General features: G+C 42.6%; 1 protein-coding gene across 2 annotated transcripts in view; it reads left to right on the top strand.

Moving 5' to 3' along the window:
- Positions 1–19,066, top strand: part of ARID4B (AT-rich interaction domain 4B) — a 185,219-nt gene that overhangs the window by 115,913 nt on the left and 50,240 nt on the right. For both annotated transcript variants that reach the window (XM_054976567.1, XM_054976559.1), the window contains exons 10-14: positions 6,650–6,723; positions 10,311–10,456; positions 11,344–11,416; positions 12,523–12,617; positions 18,851–18,948. In XM_054976567.1, coding sequence (XP_054832542.1) covers positions 6,650–6,723; positions 10,311–10,456; positions 11,344–11,416; positions 12,523–12,617; positions 18,851–18,948 — 486 coding nt within the window. The remainder of the gene's footprint in view (positions 1–6,649; positions 6,724–10,310; positions 10,457–11,343; positions 11,417–12,522; positions 12,618–18,850; positions 18,949–19,066) is intronic.

The following is a 19,066-nucleotide window of genomic DNA, read 5'->3' as shown; positions in this document are numbered from 1 at the left end:
GTCCTTTCAGCAGGACTGGAATGACAGTAAGAATGGTGCCTCCCAATCCCAGCTCAGAAAGGAGGACCAGAAGAGTACCATGATCGAAAATATCAAGAGCTGCTGAGAAGTCCAGCACAATAGAGTTGCACTCCCTCTGTTTCCTCTCCTGGCCCAGGTCATCCACCAGGCCAGAATCTCCACAACCTCACCTCCACTTCTCCTCATTTAAAGACACAGCAAGGTGACATGATCCTTCCATGCATTCTTGAGGAGAGGAAAGGTAGTGCCATTAGACCTCTGCCTGTACTCAAGCTGGAAACTAGTTTACGCAAGCATGGGCAGTTCACATTGATTATACTGAGACAATGAACTTGTGGGGGCAGGATAGAGGAGAGCAAATGGCCTGCCTTGATGTTTCTTGTAGTTCACCCTTTTATACACAACCTGTATAAGCTAGCATTCACAGCTATTTCAGCTTGTTTGTAATTTTCTGTGTTCAGAAAAAGTTTGTGTAACACTAGCTGTATGTTTCTTGTATGAGTAGAAACAGATGGTGGGAGTACACGATCTTAAGGGCCATTCGTGGGGTGAGGACTTTAGTAAGTGATAGGCAGGAAATGTGTTTGCATGGAAATGGAAACATGGTGAGGAATATGAATAAGACTTAGGGGATGGAGGCAGCATGCAGTGGCTGTTCCAAACAACTTGTATTCTTTGGAGCAGAGATGGGATGCTTCTGAGTGGGTTTGGTTGAGTTTGCATGCAGAGGTTGCACTGAAATTGGCAGCATAAGTTTATTTTCCTAAGCTTTTAATGAGGAAAGTGATTATGCAAAAGCCTTACTGCCTTTTTGATGGTGGTGGTGGGGTCTTGTTCTCACGTTGCTGATGGCCAATAGTAAGTAAGTGGTGATGAGTAGAGATGGGCACGATCCCAAAAAAATTAATGAGCCAGTGGATCGTGGTTCAGCGCTGGCGACGATCCCGAATTAATGATCCACACTGATCATCTCCCGTTCCCAAACCGTGGATCGTGGATGCCAAAGTGGGGCACGCTGGTATTCCCAGCTATGGGAGAAGATGGGTTGTGGCGGCAGCCGACTCTCTCTCTCTCTCTCTCTCTCTCTCTCTCTCTCTCTCTCTCTCTCTCTCTCTCTCTCTCTCTCTCTCTCTCAAGGCTAGCAAGTAGCAAGCAAGAACTCTGTCCCACTCCACTGCTCGCAGAAAGTGAAACCCAGCCTGGGAGACCACGGCTATTTATAACATGGGTCCCATTCAGCAACACAGGAGGTCTATGTTTGGCTGTCAGAGCTTCCTATCAGGGTTTGCAGGGATGAGATTGGAGTGCTCATGGCTACAGAACACCCCCTTCCCCCTCCCTCCCCTGAGTGTCTTCTCCCAACTTGTGACTGCTTTACTGCTCCATGGTTGGAAGGAAGCCCTGCTGATCAAGGAAAGCTGGGCTTCCATTTGGGTTTCTAGGGCGACAGAAGGAGGGCAAACAGAGCTCAGGCATTCCCCTGGCTCCGTTGCTAGGGGAATAGATTGCTGGCGCCTGAGTGTCTGGATCCCCGAACTGAGCCCGAACGCCACGATCCAGGCCTCTCCCGACCGCTGGATCGTTGGCCGTGGATGATCACAATCTGCCGGGTTGCGATCACACGATCACCATTATCGTGGGTTTTTTTCGTTCGTAATGCGGATCGCGCCCATCTCTAGTGATGAGCAAGGCTTTGCCTTCAGTTGAGCCCTGTGATGCAGGCTGAGATAACTGCTGGGTTTCTGGCAGGGAAGTGGGTAAAAAAAGACAGGATTTGCCAAGATGTGATGGATAGAAGGATATCCTGCCCCTGAAGGTTAACAACCAATCAGCTGCCAGTATCTGAGCCTATTTCAGACTATATCTAATCACCTTTGAGAAAGCTGCTTGATGTGGGTAGAGGTGGTGCAGTGGCTGATAGACTCAGGACTGCCTCAAGAAGAGAGCAGAGTATATAGCTCAGCCTGAAAGTGAGCGCAATGGAGAGTGGGAACAGCTCTACCCTTTAGAGAGAACATAACATCCTGTTGTTGGCCTAACTCCGGTGATGAGCAGACCTGGTATAGTTTTGTCTGACTCTTGGGGAAAGGTGTTAGAATTCCCAGTAGGTGAGAGGATCTACCCTGGCTTTAGACTGTAGACAGCTGTCAGAAACAATCTGTTTTAAAGGAAAGTCTCTGAATGATAGAAGTTTGAACCAGTATCATTCAGTGGTGGTTTAAGGCATAAAGTCTGTTATCTCCAGCATTAAATTCCGATCACCTCAACCAGGATTTCCTTGACTGTGTTAGAAGTCTGTGTTTGTTGAAGTGTTCTTTTACATTTCTATACATATATAAACTATCTGTTGTTCTTTTCCAACTCTTGCCTCAGAGTTCTCAGCATCCTATACACACACAACAAAACTTACCTTACAGCAGCAAACCTTACAGCTGTCACTCACTCTACCATATATTCTCACTGATGAAGAGAGGTGTGGGGAAGATTTCATTTAGAAGAACCTGAACTCCCAAAATCTTAGGCAGATGTGTGAGTCCCTGCATATTGATTCAAAGGCTTATCACATGAGATTCACTGATTGTCTGCAGGCCAAATTCTGATTTCACTAACTAAACAGAGCTAAAATAAGCCATGGTTTCATGTTATGTCTGAACGAACCCAATATTTAATCATAACATAGCAGATATAGGATAAGTTTGAATATTTTGTTAAGCAAGGAGAATAGGAAACACTATGTCCAGGGCTTTTTTTCTGGGAAAAGAGGTGGTGGAACTCTCTATGAGTCCATGCTCGTGCGCAAAGCACGCGCCACCCAAACACACACAATGACGTCACTTCTGGGAAGTGACGTCACTCCCTGGAAGTGCCCCCCTCCCCCTGGAAGTGCCAGCTCTTCCTCTTCACTGCCACATTTTGTCCAATTGCTAACCAAGTCTGCCCTGCTTAGCTTCTGAGTTCTTGAATTTGCTATCATTCAAAGAAGGGGAAAGGAGGAAAGGTGGTGTTGTTTTAAGACTGGTTAAAGCAAAAGAAAAAGAGAGCAAAACATAGCCCAAATATTTCAAAATTAGCAGAGTGAAACAAAAGGAAAGAAAAAAATCAAAGGAGACTGCAAACTCAAGCTCCCACAGACAATAGACAGGAGCACCTGTGCTCAGAATCTAGCAGAGTGCAAAATTCTAATAGCAACCTGCCCCCCCCCCCCGGCCCAAGAGAAAAAACAGACCAGATACAAAACAGCCAAGATATTAAAACACTTTAAAAAGTCTCAGAAATTGTTTCCAAGACAAAGCTCTAGTGTAGAACCAATAACAGGGTCAGCAACTGATAGACCAAAGGCCCTCTCAAAAAAGACCGTCTTCAGAATGGGTTACTAACTACAAGATAAAGGTTGGAGTACTTCTGCAATTACAACTGCCGTCCAGACTACAGAGATCAGTTCCTAGATGTTTTTCTAAGACTTTCATTTCTCAGATTCTAATGTGTATCATGGCTTTGTGGGGTGGACTCTATGGTATTCCATGGAGTCTTCCTTTCAAAGCTGCCTTTTTCTCCAGGGGTACTGATCTTTGGTAGTCTGGATACCAGTTATAATTCTGAGAGAACTCCAGGCCCAACCTTGATATTGATAACCCTGCTGGGATTGCCAACCTTCAGGTGGGGCCAGGAAATCGCCTGGAATTACAACTGAAACTCCAGGTGACAGATATCAGCTCCTGTGGAGAAAATAGCTGCTTTGGAGGGTGGACTGTATGGCATTTTATCCTACTGAGGTCATGCCCCTCCAAACCCTGCCCTCCCTAGCTTCACCCTCCCAAATCTCCAGGAATTTCCCATCCCAGAGTTGGTAATCCTACCCTACACAAAACTGTTTCTAAGAGGCTCACAGATTTTAAAATCACAATGCCCAACATGTTCAGGGCACATTGCTTCAAAACATCAGGGATTAGCAGGGAAAGGATGGGATGAATGAGAATGAATGCCATCTGGAGTTACTATGTTTGCATGCAAATTCTAGAAAATGGAAAACCATGAGAGGCAGAGCCTCTATTCCTTATTTTACCCTGATTTAAAACTAAAATGCAAACAGTTAAGGTGCAAGTTGGTTCTTATATAGCAATTTCATGCGCTAGAACCAGGTTGTTGCTGCTGCAGGTCTCCCTGACTTTGGCTGTCTTCTGACAAAGCATATGTTATTCTTTCAGCAAAAATATTTCTCTTCTCTGAAGTTCCTCTGCTCTTTCAGGTGGCTTGGTTTTTTTAAATTTTAAAACTCCCTCTCCCCCCAAGCCAATAGGACTTCTCCAGGCTAGCTAAAACTAAAGCTAGCCTGCCCGATGTTCCTCTGCTCTTTCAGGTGGCTTGGTTTTTTTAAATTTTAAAACTATGTCAGGTGGCTTGGTTTTTTTAAATTTTAAAACTCCCTCTCCCCCCAAGCCAGCCAATAGGACTTCTTCAGGCTAGCTAAAGCTAGCCTGCCCATGTTCCTCTGCCGTAGAAAGGGTGGTCTTTAAAGACTTTAAGAGCGGACTCACCTTTGGCTTCCTTGCCTTGCCACAGGCCGTGTTATCGAGGAAGGAAGCAGCTACTCCTGGGCAAGCTGCCACATGGGGCCTATTGCTGTTTTTTGCACCAGGAGGCAAAAAGAGCCTGGGCTGCACAGCGGGAGGAAGCAGAATGAGGTGGGTGGGGTGACCAGACATGTGATCTCTTTGGAGATCATGTGATCTCTTTGAAGAACTCCCAGAACGGCGTTCCGGAGCGTTCCTGCTCAAAAAAAGTCCTGACTGTGTCTGATTTCAGTCCTGCCCTGCTTTCCATGCTAAAATGTCATGGTGTGGTTGGCCTATGAATTAGTAAAGTGAAAATTGGTGAGGTTATTCAAGTAAATAGCCATTTAATGGTCTGTGGGCTTGATCTATGATCAGATTTCCATTGTAAAGAGAAGCTATGGAGGACTCCAGTTTGGATTAGCACCGCAGTGTGGATGTAGGGGACTTTTTCTCTCTGCAAGTGTCATTTCCCCAGTCTCATATATAACCTGTATGCAAGTTTGTATGAACCTGTGTGTATAACCTGTATGCACTGCTTTGTATGAATGAAAATGCACTAGAGATCCAATTATGGATTTGCCAGTATTTGGCTTAGATTGGCCCTTGTTTTATGAGTGAAACTTGTTTTATGATGGAGATCATCCCAGAAGATGATTTCTAAATAATCTGTTTTTGTGCTGTGTGCAACATGTTTGTATAACACTGCAAGGCGTAAGTTCATATTATTTCAGTTGGCTCCAAAATGGTATAACCAATCTCAGCAAAACTGACGTTGATTATAATTGTTACAGATAGGAAAAGGTAGGTCATGGTTTTCCTTGCTGGAGACAACCTTAGACCAAGGTTTCCCCAGAAAGCACCCTGGTAGTTGCTTGCTACTGCTCAAGTACCTCCTGAGAACATCTAGACTGATCTTCTGGGAAAGGTGCCTTTCTAGCTCAGCCTTAGCAAAATAACAATGTAACGGTCTGGTATGTAGAGAAGTGAGTCAGAGAAATATCCCAGAGAAAAATATTGTACCAAGGAAGCCAAAAATACTTGTATAGAAAGAAGGGCCCTTTTCACACTACATACCTGCTTCCAGAACATCGCAAAATGCAGCGCAAAAAACGCGGAAGATAGTGTCTTCTCGCAAGAGTTTTGTGCGACATCGCGCAAAACTCGTGCAACATCAACCAAAACTCGTGTGAGAAGACACTATCTTCCGCGTTTTTTGCGCTGCGTTTTGCGATGTTCTGGAAGCAGGTATGTAGTGTGAAAAGGGCCAGTATTTATTACAGGAAAAAAAGAGAAAGAGTGAGTAGATTCCAAAGGGGCAGGAAGGAGGACAAAATACAGGGCAAAGCACACTATCTCACAGCACACCATCTCAAATAAAATAATAATGTTGAGCTACCTCAGCTAACCACACTTTACCTAAGTTGTAACAGTTTCCTCAGAGCATGTACAGAGTTCCTTGCAGTATCAAGATAGTGGAGGAATCCTTAACCCCTAGCCCACTGCTCTTGGGGGTTCTGGAAGTTCCAAAGTGGGAACAAAGAAAAGTCTCGAGCTCCCAAATATTTATGGTCAATGGAGTCTGACCTAGCCAGCCTCCTTGGTGAGATTGATTAGCAGATCTAACCAATCTCAAGCAAAGCTCCATCTCTGATGTCAGAGACTATTTCTATCAATCAGGGAATTATTATAGGATAAACCCGCCGTTTTAATGGCTTTGCACTTCCATGACAAAAAAGGACTCTTTCCTAAACTGGTTGCCCTTTGTCAAAAAGGGATTAAGTTGACCAGGTAGCCTTAATGTGGAATGGAATACATAAGCCTCAGGGGCCCAAGATCCAGATGTTCTATGTGGCACTCTTGAGCCATATTAAATCTTAGGGTTCTGTCACAATCATAATGCTGTTGACTATTGTTTCTTCAGAGAATTATTATATTTAATTGCTTTTGTTGTTGATTAAGAATAAGATTAAATTACTATATTAAAATCAACCCACAATCAAAATACAATTTTTTTAAAAAGTATTTATGTTTATCATGTTGATTTCTTAAAACTTGCTTTATCATTGTTCTTTTAGTTCTTCAGTACCAAGGAAAGATGTGCGAGAAATTACTGATACTTCACCAAAGCCAGATACTACTTTAAAGCAAGGTTAGAATACTTTTAAAATAAGAAAAAACTTTTCTGGTTCTATTATAATAAGTGGTTCTGGTTCTATTATAATTAGTGAAGAGCTATGGGTTTGTACTATATACTAGCTGTACTTGTAATAGCATGTTTTTATGCTGCTGTGGTTTTTCCTTAAAATTTTATTAGTGTATGTATTTATATATTGTGATTGTAATATTGACAGTTGCCTTCAGTACTTTACAAAAAGAAATACCATAAATTATACCATTTTTTACCAAAGAAATTAGGGGTGTGCAAAAAAACCAAATTGGGTTTCCCACTTCGGGAAACCTGAAGCAGAAACCCTTGTTTGACCCGCTTCGTTGTGCTCCGTAAAGATTCGGAGCACACCAACAAACTACCCTCCCCGCTGCTTATTTCACCCGATGGTGAAAAAGGTGAAAAAGGCAGCCGGGGGGGGGGGGCGTTCAAACCTCCATGGCGCAGATCAGCTGCTTGGCGAGGTTTGTGGCAGATCCTTTAAACTCCATCTGGTTCGCAGGGGATCTCACCTGTGATCCAGGTGAAGCATAGAAGGACGCTTTCACTGTCGCTTGCATTGCATAATGTCCCTTTAAACTCCATCTGGGTCGCGGGGGTAATCCCCCTACGACCCAGATGGAGTTTAAAGGGCCTTTTCACTGCGACTGTCAGCGTGGATCAGCTGCTTTGCCAAGCAACTGATCTGCAGTTTAAATGCCCCTTTCCCTGCAGCTGTGCAGCGGCATGGAAAGGGGCATTTAAAACCCTGTGTCTTGAAGCGTCCCAAGGCGATAAAAATTGCTTCGGGAAGCTTAGATTCAGGGTTTCCGAATCAGGCCGAGGATGCTGGGCCCAATTCAGAAATCCTGAATCTTTGCAAATCAAGTCCGATTTGGGTGTTTTTCTTGAACCAGAAACCTGATTCGCACATCCCTACCACAAATTATGCCTGTCTGTCTTTCTGCTTATGTGGAGCCATTTCTTAGTGTAAGAGCATCCACATTGCATTCAGCAGGTGTCAGGTCCAATCTCCACTCTAAAAGAAGGATTAGATAGTAGATGATATGAAAGATCTCTCCATGTGACCCTGGAGAGCCACTGCAGTCAGAGTAGACAATAATGATTGCAGTATGCCAGTGGTCTGACTCTGTACAGGACAGCTTCATGTTGTTCAATAAAAATACAGATACTGGTTTCAAAAGTCAGGGCACTACAGGTCTTCCGCTGAAGAGACAGTCTTATTGTGCTCCATGCTCAGCCTTTACCTTTCTTGAAAGTTAGATCCTCTTGAGGGAGAGGATGATTCCCACAACCTTAAAAGAGGCAATGGTGAGGCCATCCTCTCATGTGTTCGTATAAATTAAGACAACTATTGGCCAACATCCAGTATTCCATACTTGGGAAAAATGCTTGAGCATGTAAAAGCAGCATGGCTCCAGAAATTCCTGGTTGATATTGAGTATGTGGCTCTGCTTCAGAATGGTTTCTGGCCTAGTCTTGGGACAGAAACAGCTTTGAATATAGACAGAGAGTCTGCATTCTAGTGGTTTTAAATGCAACCAACTCTGATGTCCTTTTGGACAGCCTGGCTGAGTTGCCGCTAGGAGAGACTGTTTTGTAATGGCTCCAGTCCCTCTTGGAGGATAGGTCCTAGAAGATGATGCTGGGAGACTATTGCTGCATCTTCTGGGCTTTGGCATGTGGGTGCTAGAAGGTTCCATCTTCTTCCCCATGCTATTGATCATTTGAATGAAACTGCTGGGTAGAATCATCTGGAAATATGGGCTACCATGACATCCAGTATCCAGATGATTCCCACCCGTCCTGGGTGGATGGTGGAACTTCTGAAACAATATTTGAGATATATGACACAGTGAAACAATCTAGGCAAGACAGAGATACTGTTGCTGATCTGGGAGAAGGTGTTTTGTTTATGTTGAGTGAGGTGGCACGCTCCCTTAAATTCAAGTGCTCAGTTTAGTGCTCTCTCAGATGCAGCTATCTCCAGGATGGTGAGCGGTAGACAGGTTTTACCAGGTTTGCCTGGTATTTATGTATTTTATTTACATCATGTATATCCCACCTTTCTCCCCAATTGAAACCCAAAGCAGCTTACAGTGTTCTCCTATCCTCCATTTTACCCTGTGAGGTGAGTTAGGCTGAATGTGTGTGACTGGCCCAAGGTCACCCAGGGAGGCTCCGTGGCACAGTCAAGATTTGAAGCTGGGTCTCCCTAGTCAGACACTATCCACTATAGAACACTGCCTGTCAATACCAGAAGCGTCCATTTGAGTTTTGGCCCATCATTCCTTGGTGACATGCAGCTAGATTAGCTTTTGAAAAGTGTTCTGAAACTTCAACTGATCCAAAATGCAGTCTTAGAGTATTGACAGGGTTAGCCATGTAAATCATATAACTTTTGTATACTATCTCTATTACTTCTGAGCAAGTTTCTGGGCTAATTTAAAGTTCTGTTTTCAACTTTTAAGGATCTGAACAGTCTGGGATCAAAATATCTTAAGGTTCTTCCACAGAAACTTACTTGTATACTCAGTCATCTTTAGGGACTTTCTGTTGTTTTTCTCTAGCATCTTCTGAAGGGTGTGGGTGATGACACGAGAGAGGGCCTCTTCCACAGTGTCACCGAAGTTAGAAACCTTTACTGAAGGAGAGTGCCTTTGTCCCCTTGTCATTGTGGTTTCATATGTATGTAGGCTTTATGCAAGGCTACAGCAAGAAGGGATTTTTGAAGGATTACTTGCAACTCCAGCTTAATCCATAAGGGTATTTTTTATTTGCTAGCTGTTTTACTTTCAAGTTTCATGATGTCTTGTTTTATACAGTTGTTATTTTCAGTTCTGTCAAAAGCTGCCTAGTGGATTAATAATAAAGTAGAGAGTTGAATCCAAGGGTGCTATTCTGCTACATGAACAGCACTTCCTTTGGTGTAGAAGGTGATGGTGATTTCTACTGTTCCTTCCTCCAAACATAGATCACCACTTTGCCCCCCTCCACACTGTTCTTGAAGATTACTTGACCCTCCCCCCCAAGAGTTTAAGGGAGCTCAGAGGGCTGAAGAAGGGGGCAGGGGGCCACCCCACTGGCAGTGCTTTTGATCCAACTCAGAGACCACTGCTTGTTTTGTGTATTTGTGAAATTTTCATGTTAATAGTATTATCATGAAATGTAATAAGAGCTTCTGGGAGTTAAAATAATCCTGGAAAAGAGGGATTTCTAAATCGCTCCTCCACAATTCTTTGTGGGTTTTCAACTCATACTATATATACCTAAAAACATGATGCCTAGAGCACAGACAAGTGAACTCGCTAACTGTGATAAGTTGGCTGAAGCCTTTTGAAATAGATGTGGGATTTAGCTCTCAGGGTCAAGGAAATCCCATGTTCACATAAATCAAGGATCTCTCCCTATACATACACATGATATTCTCCCCACATGGGAGGAGAAACTCATGACTTGCACAGTTGACCTGAGGAAAAATCTCAGTAGAGGAGTAATACTGGCCTGCTTTTTGCTGAATTGGTTGCACAAGCTTGACATTGTTCTAATAAATACAATATCATTTGCAGCTTTTGATCATGCCTTAGAATTCCGTAAAACCAGGATTGTTCCCAGTAACTGGAAGACTGAATTGAAAGAAGAAACTTCCAGTAGTGAAGCAGAGGAAGAAGAGGAAGATGAAAAAGAAAAAGAAGATAATAGCAGTGAGGAAGAGGCAAGTATAATAGTGTAATTTTGTGTGTTCATATTAGCATAATTCCTCCTAGTAGTATACGGTCCACTGAATTACACTAGTGACTTGATATCAAAACTTTTATTACATTATGATGGCTTGGATCCTAAGCAGCACAAATAGAGTTGTGTTAGAGGAAGGCAATTTCCCTGCCTCTCCCCTCTCACTGCAGTCTTTTGTCCCCTCACCCCTCCAAAAATTGTGCTTCTGTGGAGCAGTGGATCCGGAGAAGAGTAGGAACAAATTGGGAGCCTAGAGCCAGAGGGAGGATTCGGCAAAAATATTCCTTCTCTCCTCTGCACACAGAAAAGCTGTACAGTCAGAAGAACTGTACTGACAGAAAAGCATTTTAGCATTCAAGCCTCATTTAGGATAGGTCTGCCTTGCACATAGTTCATATTTGTGAACCCTGCTTAGTGAATGCAATCAGTTTATAGAAGAATGTTTATATAACAGTCATTGGAAAGGACCCAGCAGAAAAGCTCACAAAACCTATCAGCCTGCTGTTTGTCTTGAAATCCTTTGAGATTTGGGAGAACCTTGCAGGCAAAATACACCAAAGTTCCAGGTGCTACAGTAATAATCAGGACCACTTACACCTTTTCTGATGATGGCTTGTGTTGAAGTAGAAGGTGGCAATTTTACCTGAATCCCCTTTGTCACTAGAGCACTCAGTACTGTGGAGCATTTTGTTTGTAAAGCACTGTAGCCTCTCACAGAGGATTTCCAGGACAAACAACAGGCTGCTTGGAAAAGGGAAGGCCGGGAGCAATCAGTATTGAACTTCCTTTTAAAATGTAAATTTAGATAAAGGTGTAATGTTTAATAAGACTATGCATTTTCTTCCCTTGCTGTAATGTTTAAATTAGGAAGAAATAGAACCCTTTCCAGAGGAAAGAGAGAATTTTCTACAACAGCTGTATAAATTCATGGAAGACAGAGGTGAGCATTTAATTATTTTCTATATAGTTTTTTTCTGTATAGTTCTATGTAATTTTTTCTATATAGTTGTTTTATTGTACACAATTTTTGTTGCTGTCAATATATAGCAATTGAAAGTTAATCATTTTTTTAACATCAGCTGATAAAATGTAGGCATTTTACCATATCAGTCTTCCTGTATAAGCTCTGCTAATGTCCGTGATATCTAAAGTGTTTTTTTCCAGTATTCTTTGGTCTAAATATTAAAAAGAATTAATAGAACTGAATGTGTTTTTCCATGTCACGTAAGCTGTTGATGCACTATTTGAAATAAGCGGAACTCACCTGTTAAGCCAGAAATTACAATGTTTTTGCAAATTTAGGAGTCCACATACACTTGATAATGGATTTTGTAATTATATGGAAGAAATACTCTGTTTTATTAAAATTATCACATGAGCTCTATTACGTGACTATTAACTAGGAAAATAAGCTTAAGGCTGTGTTCCTATGCCTCTTTGAACATAGTTGAATTTACTTCTGAATAAATATTCACAGAATTAGGCTACATAGTATGTATGCAATCCAGTCCAGTGCTGGTTTGTGTGGTATTTTTGAATATTACCACCTTTCCTACTGAGCACCAAGCAGGCAGTGGCTGGATGGGAAGTGGCAGAGATATAGGGTTGCCAGCTCCAAGTTGGGAAATTCCTGGAGATCTGGGGGGTGAAACCTGGAAAAAGTGGGGTTTGGGGAGGGAAAGGACATTGACATGGCATAATTCCAGAGTCCACCTCCAAAAGTAGCCATTTCCTCCAGGTGAACTGATCTCTGTGGCCTGGAGACCAGATCTCCAGCCACTACCTGGAGGCTGGCAACCCTACAGAGATACCAAGGTTACAGTCCTGGTACTACCTCCTGCATGTACTGTCAACAAGGGCACCAGATCACTTGCATCATTCATCAACGCTCAATGGTGAAGGTGATAGCACTTCAAGTAAAAAGATCTGCTTGTATGAAGTGCTTCTGTTTGACATTCAAAATTGATTTATATGCATATATTTCTATTTGAGTTGATCTTTTTTTCTGAGCTGCTAAGCCATACTTCAAAATACTTTGTTTTACAGGGACTCCTATTAATAAACGACCTGTGCTTGGATACAGAAACTTGAACCTGTTCAAATTATTCAGACTTGTACATAAACTTGGAGGATTTGATAATGTAAGTACTATATGTTAAGGAAGAAAATTTCATAGTCTAAACATTTCTGTATTTACAGATTGCAGAAGACCAAAGGACTCCACATGTAACTTTTTCAGTCACCACAGGGGCACCAGGGTGAATCTTGATCTTTTAACATTTGAATCTTACAATAGCAGGACTAAATGAGTTTTCATAGTAGTGGCAGTTAGTGAGATGGGACTTGCCAATAGTGTCTCTGGAAATAACGCTCTGCAGAATAAAAGAGCCCTTGATGAAATGGTGTCATAGACATCATTGCCTTCAGGGGTCTGTTTTCAGCAGTGCATTCTCTAGTGCTGTAGCCTTTTTAGCAGGAGCCAATGACTCAAGGCAGCAGCAGGGAAAAGAAGAGGTTGTGATTTGAACATAGTGGTTTCCTTTCCCTGCTCTTTTTTCCATTAAGCCTCATCCCTATCTCCTAGCAAGATCTTGTCCCATTGAGGATTGTTCATAGGGAGGTTCTTGGCAAGGGCAAGAGTAGAGATGGGCACGAACCGCAATACGAACTAGAGTTCGTGATGAACCAGGCTGGTTCGTGCTTCACGAACCGGTAGTTCATCAGAGCCCATTTCTGAGGAATCACCGCGAACTTTAGGCTGGTTCATTTGGTTCATCACTGCAGACAGCCTGGCGCCGATCAATCAGTTTCCTAGGCAACAGGGGATGGACTTCCTGCAGACCTTCTGCTGACCTGGAAGTGGCCTTCTGCTGACCTGGAAGTAATGATTTGCTGACCTGGATGTGACGTTTTCACAAACTATACGAACCAGTTCGCGAACTGGGGCAGGATCGTGAAAGTTCATGGTTCGTGAAATGCGACGAACCACGAACCGCATGGTTTTTTTCCAGTTCGTGCCCATCTAGCAAGAGTATTCTTTTTCTGGCATTAGAGAGTGATTCATTATTTTGGCACCTGATAAGAGCTGATTCTGTTTTTCTGATGTGATTGTTATCTTACATATAGTTTTCAGGTTGATTGTTGGGCAGGATGCTTTTCTGTTGTCTGTCTTTTTACCTAACTTTGTTGTTTATTCGGAGGTGCATGTTGTTTGTTTGTAGAAATTAGAGATTTGGCAGTGGGAGAAGGACACAGAAGAGCTGAAGAAGATACTTTCATTTTATTCCTTCTTCCATCCCATGTTAAACCTGAATGCACTGTTAACATCCTATCTGATGTAAAGCTGTTACTGATTAATGCAAGATCAGTGAAAAAGGAATGATAGATCATTCAATATTTAATCTTGGATGATTGAGCCAACTTGGGATGTTTTACTGGTGCCTGAGTGGGCAATGCAAGTGGGATGAATTTATCCCATTTGTGTTTTCCAGGCTTCTAGCTTTAGCAACTGCTGCCTATAACTCAGTGAGCAAAAAGAGATGGTTGCTGCAGTGCATAGTAATTATCCTTTGCTCTCCAGGAATATACAGTTAAATAGTCTCCTAAGTTCAAGTGTATGCATTGTGTGTGGTGTTCCTGTGACAGATAAGGAATTTGATTAGTGTATTACCCACCCCAATGCCTAACAGTCTCTCATCAGCTTTGTTGAAAGTCTTGTGTGGGGGGGCAAAGACAATTGCCCTAGAGGACTTCATTGTCCATATTTAAGCCTCCTTCTTGGGTGTAGATCATGATTACATGACTGATGAGTGTAGAGCAATACTTGTTTGGTGCTTTCTGGGTGGAGTTTTACATAATTGTAATAGACAGATTGTGGAAGTTAGAATTATGGAAACCCTGAAGCTTTGCAGGATGTATTCTGTAGCAGTGATTGTAAGCATATATCTTGCCACCATTGCATCCTCTAAGCTGTTTTATGTGTTTTGGGGCCTATTGCATCTACCTTCAGTGTGAGCTATAGGAATTCATCAAACTTCACTTTGATTAGTTTGATCAGCACTATGTTTATTTATTTATTTTGATATTTTCTCCCCAAGGGGACCCAAAACAACTTACAACATTGTTCTCCTCTCCTCCATTTTATCCTCACAACAATTCTGTGAGGTTGGTTAGGCTGAGAGAGTACCTGGCCCAAAGTCAGCCAGCAAGTTTCCATGGCAGAATGAAAGTTTGAATCAAGGTCTCCCAGATCCTAGTCTTATATTCTAAGCACTACATAACACTGTCTCTCTTTGCAGACAGACTTGCTCACATCTAGTTATTTTTTCTCTTTTTTTTAAAAAAAGAGGTGCTGGTACTCATGATGTTCGCCTCCTTGGAAGCCCAAACCTGCGGGTGGAAAGAGGTGCCAGTACTGCATGCCAGTGTGTATTACCAGTAAAAAAAAAAAAAAGCCCTGCTCATATCCATTCTGTTTTGGAAACATTAAACACAGGATCAAATTTTGGATATGGCTAAGGACTCTACTTGTCTTTTTTTTAAAAGATAGCTTTCAGTTTATGCAGCTTGGAAATATGGAGAGGATAATATCATTGGACATACATGACCTACAATATTCTGGATTTGTGCCCTTTCTGACTTACTAAATCATCAGAGAGGACTATCCCATTGAGTAGAAGAAATTACCCATGTTTCCTTCAGGGAGGGAATAGTCCTAATTACTTTTAAGAAAGCAGTAAAGAGAAAATTTGTTGAAACTTATGGATCAGAATAGTTACAGTTACCAGAACTGCTATTTTAAGGGGAAATTAGCAAGCAGTTTGGCTTAAGTTAGTGCAGATCTTTACCAATGTATACCAGAGTCTGAACTTCTGGATTACTCATGCAATAAAGAGGCGGCAACTAATCAATATAAAACTTGTTTACTAGGGTGTTGCATAAGCCTACAATAGCACATACACACAAGAAACACACAAGGGCTAAGAAATACAGGTTGGAAAAACCTGTATTATTTATATATGCTAATAAAACCCGTTTTATTAGCAGGGAACCCACTTGAGATCAAAAAAGCAGGGCAATACTTATCTGATCACGGCGAGAAGCAGAAAGACAGCAGCAAAGCAGGGCGATATCCAATGCCTGCACTAGATACGCAGAGTGACAGTCGGGGGTCATGAGAGGAATGTCGCGTGCCTCATGGCAAGCAGGGCCTGCTTAAGTACCCAAAAATGTACCCTGAGGTGGGGGCCTTCCAGGTGATTCTCAGGAGGGGAATCAAAACCTTGTTGGCTCTATGACTATAGCTAATGGGCCATTTTAGTGTCTGAATGTATGATTGTGACACCTTAGGAAGAGGGGACAAAGGAGGGGAGGGAGTGTCAGGCGGGTTGATCGGATCTGTCAGGAAGCTTGGAGTTGTTTTGATGGGATCTGCCTGGAATGCAATGGCTGCATTGATATGCATCCATTAGGTCTTCTGGACAGTTGGCACGTAGCCTCCATCTCAGGGCGGCTTCCAGCGATACGCATATCAGGGCGAGGCTGGACTCCGTGAACGTGACAGGAACCTGATCTTGGAATGGCAGCCTCAGAGCAAACTGTCCATGGCGACTCTCTGCTGCCTGAGAGCATGGCTTCTCTCCTGGCACTCTTCGTGGGCTGGCTAGCAGGCTGCCCAGTGGCGGGGGCAGACTCAGTGACCGTCCTGCAAGGAGCTCCCCGCGGGAACTGACCAGAGGGTGCCTGGCCAGGCTCACAGAGGGTCCTCCCAGGTGGCATTGTGCTGCTAGTGGCATTGTTCCAGGCCCAGGTGGGGTATGTGTCCACGGAGGCAGGAAACAGGCATTGCTAACAATCTATAACAGCAGAGAGGCAGGAAGCAGGCAAGGACAATGCTGCCCCTAACCGAGTTCTTGGCAGAGTCTTAGAACAGCAAGGCAGGAAGCTGACATAGTCCATGACAGACTCCATAACAGGAGGGGGTGGGGGTCACTGGCAACACTACCAGCCAGTCTCAATCTCTCTAGTTTGTACAAGGTGCTAGAGCAGCTGGTGGATCTTAACTTTATTGATTCTTGGATTACACTATCTAGATTCTTTCAGCCTGGGTTTGGGACTGAAACTGCATAAGTAGCCCTCGCTGATGACCTATGACAGGAACTGGATAGAGCAGTGCATCCTGCTTGTTTCTACTGGACCCTCTCCATGCTTTTTGTTACCATTGACCATGGTATCATTCTGGATCGCTTAACTGGGATGGGTTGGGAAGGCACAGTGTTTTGGCCTTTCTCAGAGAATAGGTTACAAAAGGTGGTACTGGGAGGCTGTATCTCATAGCCCTTGATCTGCTACAGTGTTGTCTTCTGCTTTATTTAACTTCTTTATGAAACCATTAATAAGGCCATTCAGAGATTTAAGTTATAGTGAAATCTGGAGAATAAGGATCCAGCCTATGTTAGATGCATTTTCTCTTAAGAATTGGGTGTGCAGCTTGGAGAGGGAAGTCTCATAGATCTGATAATGCTCCTGGGATATTCCATAACAACCAAGAGTTGCTAATTTAACCTGCTTTGCAAGCCTGTGCCCCTTTCTGAGTTAAAAAAAAATTAGCTATAGTGCCTTAGGAATAGGGATGTGTGCAATTTGTGTTCAAAATTCAGCAAAATACCAAATTTTACCTGATTCTGTCAAATTTGGTATCGCCAAACTTAAATATGCATTACCCAATAATTTATTCAGTAAATTTGGTTAACTTCAAGAAGCGTGGCAAAGCACGGCAACGCTGTTCCTTGCTGTTCCTTTGCTCAGGAACAACAAAGAAACACTGCTTCCTGACTTTTTTACCAGATGGGAGGGGAGAGAAGGGAGAGGGAGTAAGTCAGAGGCAGGAGGGGGGAGGGGGAAAGGAGGGGGGAATGTGAGTGGCCAGTCCTTGCAGTAGCTCTCCTTCTCTGGTCAATGGGATTCTCAAGAAGGAGAGTTCCTTTAATTGCTGCAAAGAGTTAAATTAGGAGATTTGCCTCAGTCAGCCTCCATGTTGCTCTGGCCTGGAGACTGGGAGACACTGACTGCTTGCTGCTGGCCTGCTATTGGCTTTCTCCCCTGCTTTGGACTGTGACTGGATCCTGCTGCCCAGTGAGTGGAGTGGATTCTTGGCTGCTGCCTGGTTTGACAGTCGTAGACTCACTGGGTTTTTTCTTTCTGAGGAGGAGGAGGTTGGCCTGGTGTCTGGGAAGGAGGAGGGGAGGTTTTTTTTTTTTTTTTGCATTTTAAAAACTGTTTTTTGCTGCTGTCCCCTGCAAATTTGATGAAATTCTGTCCAAAAATTACCCCTCTCCTGCCTCAGGCCACCAGAAATTTTCGAATTGAGTTGCCCATAGGAAATAATGGTCAAATTTCACTGAATTTGGTCTGTATTACTGAACCAGACTGGAGAATAAATTCAGTATTTGAGCTTCAGCTTTCTCCTCCTTCCTTTTTAGTTTCTTAGTATGAATATATGATGCTGTCTTTTAATGACAGACCATGTGTGTATGTAGCTCAGTACTCAGAAAGCAAGAGATGTCCAGGGTCCCAGGCAGGGAATGTTCTTTTTTGATACCTGTTTTTATGGGAGATGCAGCAAGCCAGGAACTTTGCATGCAAAGCATATTCTTTACCAGTGAGCCATGTGATCCTACATTGCAAGGCAACTAAACATTCATGTATTATTGCTTATTTGGTTTTTAATTGGTGCTTTATGTAATTACACCAACCAAGTCATTAACAAATAATTGAAACGAAAAAAGAGTTGAAATTATGTATGTTGACTGGAATAAGTGGCTGGGGAATAAGCTTAAGTTGTATAGATAGGATCCACTGTCTCTACAGTTTTGACTCCACTGGTTGTAGCCATCTATTGTGCCTTTGTAATCACCATCAAATTATCTTTTAAGACTGATAAATTCCGAACTGTAACTCACTGAAATGCACATACCTTAAATATAAGTAAACTCCATGTGGTGGCAGTGAGTCTGTGCATGGTCCAGGTTCAGCCACTGTTATTTTCTCAGATCTATTCAGACATGTTGTATGGCACCTACCACACATACACACTTCTAATGCATACGTTCTTCTTCATACACAATTCTTGCCTTCTTGTTTTGCCAGATATGAATCACACTTTGTGATGCATATGCCAGATTTTACACAACATAAAAGTACACCTGGTGAACTGGTCATAGGAACAGGTGGTTCGATGCATATTCAGCATTCATGGGAGTAGGGCTCAAAACTACCTGAAATATAGTTGTAATTAATTATGACGCAAACTACATTAGTGAGAATAAGTAGTTTAATCTTTTTATGGAGGTAGAATTTTTCTTTCTGTTTATAGATTGAGAGTGGAGCAGTCTGGAAGCAGGTGTATCAGGATCTTGGGATCCCCGTCTTGAATTCAGCTGCTGGATATAATGTTAAATGTGCTTATAAAAAGTAAGTAAATCTGTACATATGACATACTGGTAAATGATGCATAAAATTAAGTTATGTAAATATAATTTTATTTTAAAATAATAGTGTTAATTGTGTATCATTCTCCATTTTTGACTAT

The sequence above is a fragment of the Eublepharis macularius genome, chromosome 1 (assembly GCF_028583425.1).
Source record: "Eublepharis macularius isolate TG4126 chromosome 1, MPM_Emac_v1.0, whole genome shotgun sequence".
Taxonomy (NCBI): domain Eukaryota; kingdom Metazoa; phylum Chordata; class Lepidosauria; order Squamata; family Eublepharidae; genus Eublepharis; species Eublepharis macularius.
This window is presented reverse-complemented; position numbering and strand designations above follow the sequence as displayed.